Source organism: Thamnophis elegans, chromosome Z (assembly GCF_009769535.1).
Source record: "Thamnophis elegans isolate rThaEle1 chromosome Z, rThaEle1.pri, whole genome shotgun sequence".
Lineage (NCBI taxonomy): Eukaryota > Metazoa > Chordata > Lepidosauria > Squamata > Colubridae > Thamnophis > Thamnophis elegans.
In genome coordinates, this window is record NC_045558.1 from 108,330,755 (window position 1) to 108,340,108 (window position 9,354).

Below are 9,354 nucleotides of genomic sequence, written 5' to 3' on the forward strand. Positions count from 1 at the left end.
CAGGCTTTGCAGACAGATTCAGAGATCCCATTTAACCCTAAACAAATGTAGGCATGTTCAATATTCTTTCTATTCAGAATGCCACTTAGCTAAAGCAAAAAACTGAAGATAAATAATAATAAGCACAGAATAAGCACAGGAGGTACTGCTTTGATATCCTGTAGTTCTGGGTTTTTCAAAAGGACAGACCAGATCTCAGGAAATGTCTTGCTCTGTAGGTTTTAACCTACATCCTCTTCTTCTCTTTTAAATTAAAATACAGAGGAAATGTATCTTTTGGGGGGGGGGGGTAGTGAACCGGGGAGATGGTATCTCCTTCAAACATTTCAGAAAGAAGTTATTAATTATGACTGATTAAATTGCTATCCCACTTCCTAATTAACACCACAGGCCCAAATGAGGCTCACAGTCATACAACACAGAAAATAGCTAACAATTACAGTAACAGCCATTTAAAAATGATATTAGAAATGGGAAACAACTAGGTTAAAGGAACTGTTTACAAAATAGCAGAGCACTGATGTGAAGAGATCAGGAGTTGATGATATTCACATTTCTCGCTCTTTTTTGTGTTCTTTCACTTTTAAAATACTTTGCGAATCTTTAAGAATTATTTAGCCATTGTCCAAGAAAGGAGAACAAATGATGAGAGGTTGATTTCACAATGTTACCAAAACTGTCTGTTTGGTGTATCAGGATGTGTAATCACGTTTCAGACATTCTCCAAAAAACTAACATTGGAAAGAGTAGTATGAACTCAGAAATGATAAACTGGTGGTAGGTCTACTTGGTAAATTCAATATTCAATATTGTGGAAATTGAGGTGCTTTTTTGAAGATACATACTGGTAACTCTGTAACTTTATTGTGGGCTGATGGGCAGCATCCTCGCAACACAATTTCCCTAAGCTTCCCATAATTTTCAGTAAGATTATTTCTCCAACCACAGTCTCTTCCTGGAGCAGAATGTATCAGGGAAAAGATCAACCATCCCTGCTGGGAAGCTGGACTTGTAGAGGCATATCAGAGAGCAGGGATTTAATCCAGTAATATATCTTCCAAGCAGGCCTGATTCATCCTTGTTCTTACATATAGACATAAATTCTGGATCTTTATTCAGTTGATAGCTTTACTTTTCACTTGTTCAAGTGTCATATCAAAATTCCACACTATCCAGCAGTGTGTCTATCACAAAGCAAAGGCAAAGTTAAGGCAAAATATGCACATTTGTATAAGACTTCTTCTGATTATAATTACAAAAATCTAAATTGAGTTTCTGAAGTCTGCCTTCCCAGTGCGAAATTATGTGGTCAATTTGCTTCTCTGTATTGATTTTTTAAAACTCTCTTTCTGTGTTAAGATCATGAGAAGTGTTAATACCACTTTATAATGCCTTGGTAAGGCCACACTTGGAATACTGCATCCAGTTTTGGTCACCACGATGTAAAAAAGATGTTGAGATTCTAGAAAGAGTGCAGAGAAGAGCAACAAAGATGATTAGGGGATTGGAGGCTAAAACATATAAAGAATGGTTACTGGAATTGGGTATATCTAGTGTTGCTATATTTCAGGGGTTGCCACAAAGAAGAGGAAGACTAACTATTCTCCAAAGCACCTGAGGGCAGGACAAGAAGTAATGGGTGGAAATTAATCAAGGAGAGAAGCAATCTAGAACTAAGGTGAAATTTCCTGACAGAACAATTAATCAGGAGAACAACTTGCCTCTAGAAGTTGTAAATGCTCCAACACTGGAAGTTTTTAAGAAGCTATTGGATAACCATTTGTCTGAAGTGGCGTAGGGTTTCCTGCCTAAGCAGGGGGTTGGACTAGAAGACCTCCAAGGTCCCTTCCAACTATTAGTGTTAGTGTGTGTGTGCGTGTCTGTGTGTGTGTGTGTTGAATTTTGGTGATACTTGCAGATAGGCTTATGAGTCTAACGTTCTAAGGTGGGCACTTATAAGGTCTCACAAGCATCATGTGAGTTTTCTCATGAGTGCTAAGACCAGACCTTTGTCGGAAACTCTTCCCGCATTCCATGCAACGGAATGGTTTCTCTCCTGTGTGGATTCTCTGGTGGATGGTGAGGTGTGAGCTGACACTGAAGGTCTTGCCACATTCATCACATTTATAAGGCCTCTCCCCTGTATGGATCCTCTGGTGAAGAATGAGGGTGGAGCTCTGGCTGAACCTTTTCCCACACACCTGGCACTCATACGGTTTCTCTCCTGTGTGGATTCGTTGGTGTTTGGCCAGATGGGAACTAACAGAAAAGCTCTTTCCACAATCGGTGCACTTGTACGGCTTCTCTCCTGTATGGATGCGGCGGTGGAGGACAAGAGTGGAGCTCTGGCTAAAACTTTTTCCACAGTCATTGCACTCGTAGGGCTTTTCACCAGTGTGAGTTCTCCGATGAATCGTAAGGTGGGAGCTGACACCAAAGCTTTTCCCACAATCGGAGCAGGGGTATTGCTTATCAGCAGAGAAGCGAGATCTCTTAGGCTGGGCAAGGCTCTGCTGAGTGTGGGAAAGACTCTGCTGGGTCTGGCCAAGGCTCTGCGGAGTCTGGACAAGGCTATGCTGAGTCTGGACAAGGCTATGCTGAGTCTGGGCAAGGCTCTCTCCACACTGGATGCACAGGCTGGGACCAGGCCCCATATGAATTCCATGGGGTGGGATGGTGGCATTGTGTTTTGTCACTGGAGGAAGAAGAGGTGGCTTCACCCATCCTTTCCCTGCCTCTTCACTCGGCTGCCCAGCTGAAGGTTGTCCCCCATAGGCAGAGCCCTCAGGCCGCCCTTGGACTTGCTTCTGCATACCCTCAGGCCCGCCCGGCTGTGAATTTGTATTCATGGTTCCTCCGTCTGCCAAAAGAAAGAGAGTGAAGCGAGCAGTGGTGGTGGGGAAGTAACAGCCATTCATGCTGTGTTATTCTAAGGAAGGTAGTGGATACTTTACCAGGCTGCAGGTTTATTTTTTAGTTGTACTGCCCATCCCAGGCTCTGTAGAAGAACTGGATCAGGATTATTTAAAAATACCTCTCCCCTCTGCTAATGGTATCACTTAGACACCTTCTCGGCATATCCAAATCTGAGCAGTGACACAGAAGATTACACAAACAGGAGGTGCTAACCCTTTTTGCCAGTTCCTGACATTTGGTAGCTAACTCACAGAATTCTATTAAATTCTACCAGAATGTTTGAAATGATCCAGAAGCTATGAAATTATATAAATATTCAGAGACATTTGTGGACATAGTATAATGCAATTTTCCATGTTACAGAGTCTGTCCTACTCGATGAATAATTCTGTTTTTCAAAGGCTTAACATTTTCTGAAAGCAACAAAAACTAATGCAAGTATGCTAATTTGTTTTGGGATTCTCAGTTCAAATTAGCCTCAATATATTAATTTAAAAAGAAAAGAAAGAAAAATAAAAGTCCTTACCTAGTGACAGAAGAGTCCCAAAATTGTCCTGCACAATGTCCCTGTAGACAGGTCTCTGGCATGGGTCCAGAAGGGCCCACTGTATCTCAGCAAAATACATCATTCACTTCTGCAGAAGGCTCTGGCCTCTGAAAGAATAATTTTCCCTGCTCAGAAGCCAAAACTAAGTCTGTTGGCCTATAATGATGGGCCTTTCAGCCACAGTACTAACAATTCTGATTTCACACTAGTTGGCCTTTGATTTGCCAGCTCTATAAAGTGCCCTCCACTAGTTGTTGGATTGCAACGCCAATCAACCCCAGTCAGCATTACTGATGACCAGGGTATTGGGAATTGTAGTCTGTGCCAATCCTACAACAGTCCTACTTACCTGTCTTGCTGTACTTCCTAGCACTCTGTTAAGATCGTCTGGAAATTCAACAGGTGAAGCTTTTCCTGGCCCAGGAAGAGCTGTTAGGAGGAAAACTCCACCAACTGAATTTCCCTACTCATGCACCCATCCTTAAGAACTGCCATTCTCCAGTCCTGGAAGCTTTGTTGCTCTTACTGCTTTGCCCTCCTAACCCAGGTCTCTTGTTTGTGAGTCTATAGGGAGCCCTCGGGTTTTCACACCAGCAAGTAATGGGGGGGGGGGGGGTTGGTTGGTTAAGAGAGACACAACTGTTGTTTGAAAGAGGCGCCGAAGAAAGTGCCACGTTTTGCCTCCTCTCGTTTATGATAGGTTTCCTCCCCCCCTCCTCCCTCCCTCTCACCGAGGAAGTTGCCTGGCTGGACTTTGGCCAGTGCCCACTCCCAATCACCTCGAGTTATCTAGACGACTCTGACTCCCCAAGCTGCCGACTTGAGAATCTTGCTTATCAAATGAAGAACAAATAAAGGCGAGACTACGCGTTTCCCGATTTGGTACAGCGGCTTGCTGGCTCTCGGGCTGGGTCGATTCCGGGCGGCTGCTACGAAAGCAGAAGAAACAGCAACAACAGGACTCGCTCTCTCTGGTTCTGACCTGGGAAGTTCAGCCCCCAAAATCGTCAGCGGCAGCGGGCGCCGCAGTAGCAGCAGCAGCAACGGTGGTGGCAGCCAAAGAAAAGAACAGCCGCTTCGCGCTCTCTCTCTCTTTCTCGCTTTTGACAATGGCCAGAGCCCTCTAGCGGCATCGCCTCTGCCTTGCACGCGGAACAAGCCCAGAAAAGGGGGGGGGGAGGACACCGGCCGGAAGCCTTCCACCCAGCCTTGGGATCCCCCCCCCCCAAAGAACAGAGAGAGAGAGAGAGAGAGAGAGAGAGAAATCCCATGGAAAAGGTTGAAGAAAAATCTTTGCCACTATTGTTGCTGCTTTCTTTCTCACGCACGCACGCACGCACAAAGATAAACCTTATTTTGCACAGCGCGGTGCCTGTTCAAACTTTGAATGAAGCGAGATGTAAAAAGGTTGGTTTGGGGAGGGGGAGGCTAATGAGGCAATCTAGTCATTTGTTGCATCGGTTGAATGTGATCGATCAATCATCTGTTAATCGACTGGGGCTGGGCTGTTTATTCATTCCCTACACTTTAACCAAGTTTTAAGGGCTGTGGTGTCAGTCCAACAAAAAGCATTGCTTTCTTGGGGTTCCAGGAAGCAGTTTCAAAAGTTGATTAAAATGCGGATGTGATAGGAGTAAGATATGCATTAGCCAAGTTCTTTGATAAATTGTCTAGTTGCTGAGGCAGAAAAGGCCATACAATGACTGTACCATCACTTTTTATTAAATTCAAGCAACATCACATTCCATTTCCACTTATTTCATCAGTTTGTTCCTCTGAGAAATACAATTAACATGAGAAGGGCAGGTGGGTTTTCTGATGTTTCAGTTTTCTTTTGCTTTCCAAGATCTGTCTTTACTGATATATTCCATTACAAAATAATCTATATTCTTCATGGAATATTAGCAAAGAAGTCTTGCTATGGCAACATCTCTTGAACACTTATTCTGTTGTGTTTGGGATTCTTTAATATATTCAATATATTTTATTACCATGAGACCAATTATGAATCTATTGATTTTAATTATAATTCCTTGGGTCCTATTTTAGTTGTAGTGATTTCATATATTTTATTGGATTTGCAATTTGCAATTGTTTTAACTGCTTATTGCCCAGAGAGCTTTGGCTGTGGGAATTTTTTTATTAAATACTATAAATTTAAAAATAAAAATTGAGATTTTTAGGATACAAGTCAGGATCTATTTGAATGCCAGCTCCATGCATAAGACTCCAAATCTGAAGAAATTGGATAGCAGCTCTAGAATATAAATGTTTTACTTCCTTATTTACCCACCTATGAGGAGGAGTACTGTGTGCTATATTTCATTGTCATTCTAGAAATGTCCCCAATTCCTGTAAAAGTAGTCACAGCCATCACAGATGGATTAGGTTTTTTAAAAAAGACATTTCAGAACCCCTTTAAAAATTATTTATTTCATACAGAGAAAAGACAGATATTATTAATATAATAGGAAAGATACCAAAGGCAATTTCAGGAAAACTAAAGTATTGGGAAAACCAGGTATCAGTTTTGCTATATTGCAACACCATTTTCAATTGTTGTCAAATTGTATCCCTTGGCATTATTACAAACAAAGAGAAAATACAAACAATCCAAACAGTCTGCCAAATAAATCCAAGTCTAATCCTACCTCAAAACAATATACAAACAAAACAAATGTACCCTCTAGACTGTGATGGGGAACCTATAGCACGTATGCCACAGGTGGCATGTGGAGCTCTCTCTGCAGGCACATGAACCGTCGCCCCAGCTCAGCTCTCAGGATCTTTGCTGCGCATGCGTGGGGGTGGGGTGCATGCAGGCGTCTGCAGGTGCAGGGAGGCAAGAGGTCAGGCACGCATGTGCAGGGGGGGAATGCAGGGAGGCAATGCTTCCTCCCCCCCACCATTTTTGATCCTAGGAGGCTTCAGGGAGGACTGCTAGGCTCAAAATGGGCTGTGGTGGGGTGCGGTGCATATGTGTCGAGGGGGTGCGGTCATGCATGCATGCATAGGGATGCAGTGGGTGTCGCACACATATTGCATTATGGGTGTGGGTACGCACATGTGCACTGTCATGTGCGTGCGCTTTTGGCATGCAATGACAAAAAGGTTAGCCATCATTGCTCTAGACTGCACCCAAGCCTCAGGAAGCCCAAAATGAATTTATAATGTGGAAGAAAGCCACAGAGGGTATCTTTCCAGGCTTGGTGCTCTCCAGCTTTAAATGAACTGATACCACCTTGGGAAACTTTGGCCTAATGAAGCTACTCCCAGGTTGGTTCCAAATTAAGAAGAGGAAAGATGTGTCCCTCAATGATCATTCCCCATTGCTACAACCTTATGTCAAATGAAACACATTTTCCATGACTATTTCTTAGTCAAAAAAATAACACAACTTCATTTGCTATACAAATACTATAATGAAATCATAAGCTTGCAGCTGAAAAAAAGCCAGTCTTAAATCAGGCTTGCTTGAAAATCGATGCTATCAAAACCTAATCATATTTCAGAAAAATATGTTTAGGATGAGAACAATCATGACAAAAGCCAAGTGGTTTATTAACAAGATTATTCAAAATGTACCATAGCTGAGTGCATTCAGATTAAACATTATGAACAACACTTTTCTTCCTAGCCCAAAAAGTTGTCCCAAGCTATAATGTTGCAGAATGAGCTTTAGTTTTTCCTGTTATATGCTCCTTACTGACTATCATGGTTTAAGAAAATAACTACCATGGGAAATGAATCAGTAATGTGAAAGAATATACAAAGAACTAAAGACAACAGAATATTGGTCCACAACCAGTAGCGAGTTGCAGGCAGTACGCCCCGGTACGGGCATACCAGAGCCAGCCCGGAGCACCGGATACTGTTCTGGTATGGTGTTCCGGAGGGCCCGCCCAGCCGCCTGAACTCCTTACCAGTGTTTAAAGGCTTCTGTGCTTCCGCGCAGGTGCATGGCACATACAGCGCCTGTGCAATGCTCTGCAGAGCAGCTGGAGCATCACAGAGGTGCTTAAAAGCATGCACGTGCTGCACGCATAGACGTGCACATTGCATGTGTCCATGAGGACACCGCCGTCCCCATTCCAACTGTATCGATTGGAATGGGATTTGCAACCCACCACTGTCCACAACCAATGCCTGCAGAATGAAATTTGATTTACACTAAAGCAGTATATATCAATAATGGGGTCAGGGAGAAGACAGAATGGATAGAAAATGAAAATGGTGTTATCAGTTTCAAAAGCACATACACACAAATAGAAAAACATCTAGCAGAAATGGATAAGCATTCTTTCCTTCTGGGCTTTTAAAATGCATAAAGGTTTGCATGTATGTTCATGATTATTTTTAATATAGAATGTTCACAACTGGATTGTGCCACCCAGTTTGAATTGATGTAATCCAGGGGTGTGAAACTCAAGGCCCACAGGGCCCGATCTGACCCACCGGGTGCTTAGATCTGGCCCACAGGGCTGTCCTGGAAATACCAAAGGACTGGCCCATAGTGCCTCTGTCAGCAAAAATGGAGCTTGGGAGGACTGCAGGCAGCCCTCCCAAGCTCCATGTTTGCTGGCAGAGGTTTTCAGGAGGCCGTCATAACCAAAAATGGAACCAGGGAGCCCATTTTCATTGACAGAGCACTCGGATCACCATGGGCACCCCCTGACACGAGTAACATTGAGTTGCGCCTGCCTCACCCCCGAGGTCAAACCCAACCCTGTTGCGGCCCACAAATGAAATCGAGCTTGACATCCCTGATGTAATCCATTCTATGATCCTTCTCCATTTCATTTATAGAATGGACCTTAAATACATCTCTGCAGATTTTCACAAGCCAGAGAGGAAGAAGGGATCAGTTTTGTCTTTAGTGTTTGCCTTGTGACTACTGCTTCTCCAGCAGTGCAGGTGCCTGTATTTTCCCATAAGATTAAACTCTCTTCACTGCAGCAAAGATGGCCACTAGTTACTAGCAAAAAAACAGTTACATGGTCTGGACTACACATTATCTTTTGGCAACTATTTCATCTTATTTGAGGAGACCACAGCCTAATTTCATTGACCTTCTAAATGTCTTAGATCAGTGTTTCTCAACCTTGTCAACTCTCATTAAAATGTGTATACTGTACTTCAGCTGGCAGGGGAATTCTGGAAGTTGAAGTCCACACATCCTAGACTTGCCAAAGTTGAGAAACATTTAGACTTTTAACTGTTTGGGGTTAAAACAGTTAAAAGTCTAAATGTTTCTCAACTTTGTCAAAACAGACAAAACAGCTCAGGTTGGGAAATAGCGAGAATTACACTCCAATATATCAAGAAAGCACTGGGTTCGAAAATGCTAAAGTATATTATGTGCAATGCTTTAAAGCTGTACAACAATGAAAAGTATTGATTATATATATATTATAAATATTGGAGTGGAAAGTACAGCCATTGCAAACCTGTAGTTTTTTTTTAATCATGGTAAATTAAATGAGCCAAAATAGCTGGGTATATATACAACATATAGCAATAAACTATAAGTTGCAAAGTACAGTTCATTCTGTAAAAAAAAAAAAGAGAGAGATAAAATCAAATTCTGGCTTACTGCTACATATATATCCAACCAGGTATGCTGGAAAACATTAATGGAATGCATTTTGTTTATCACAGTAATCATTCATTGGGTTTCTGGTAATTTAAGCAGATTCCTGACTGTTACCTGTTACCAGAGACATTTTTTATATGTCAAGGTCTGCACTTGGAACTATTTGCACCCTAAATATCTGAGTTATGGTATAACTACAGTTTTTAAGAAGCTACAGAATGTTCATGTGAAAGTGACAATATTTCAGTGGAAAGGTCTAAGAAAAAGCAGACAAGCATGGAATCAATTAGTTGAGGTC

At 42.4% G+C, this 9,354-nt stretch overlaps 1 protein-coding gene across 5 annotated transcripts; it reads right to left on the minus strand.

Annotated features, from left to right (window-relative positions):
- Nucleotides 1-1,824: 1,824 nt before the first annotated feature.
- Nucleotides 1,825-5,141, minus strand: LOC116522882 (zinc finger protein 436-like). 5 transcript variants are annotated; one of them, XM_032237969.1, is made up of 3 exons: nt 4,446-5,141; nt 3,443-3,570; nt 1,825-2,860 (listed from the first exon to the last, which is right to left on the minus strand). In XM_032237969.1, the coding sequence occupies exons 2-3, from the start codon at nt 3,543-3,545 to the stop codon at nt 1,941-1,943; spliced, it is 1,023 nt and encodes a 340-aa protein (XP_032093860.1). In that variant the 5' UTR covers nt 3,546-3,570; nt 4,446-5,141; the 3' UTR covers nt 1,825-1,940. The 5 variants fall into 5 exon arrangements, with proteins under 5 accessions (XP_032093860.1, XP_032093857.1, XP_032093859.1 ...); XM_032237966.1 differs by lacking the exon at nt 4,446-5,141 and adding an exon at nt 4,243-4,439; XM_032237968.1 differs by lacking the exon at nt 4,446-5,141 and adding an exon at nt 4,195-4,439.
- Nucleotides 5,142-9,354: the final 4,213 nt, after the last annotated feature.

What these genes read in the sequence shown, in the direction of transcription:
- LOC116522882 (XM_032237969.1), bottom strand. Translation starts at nt 3,545, where the DNA reads ATGATGTATTTTGCTGAGATACAGTGGGCCCTTCTGGACCCATGCCAG. An exon ending in TGGGACTCTTCTGTCACTAG is followed by an intron (nt 2,861 to 3,442) that starts GTAAGGACTTTT and finishes TTCTTTTGGCAG; the next exon opens with ACGGAGGAACCATGAATACA.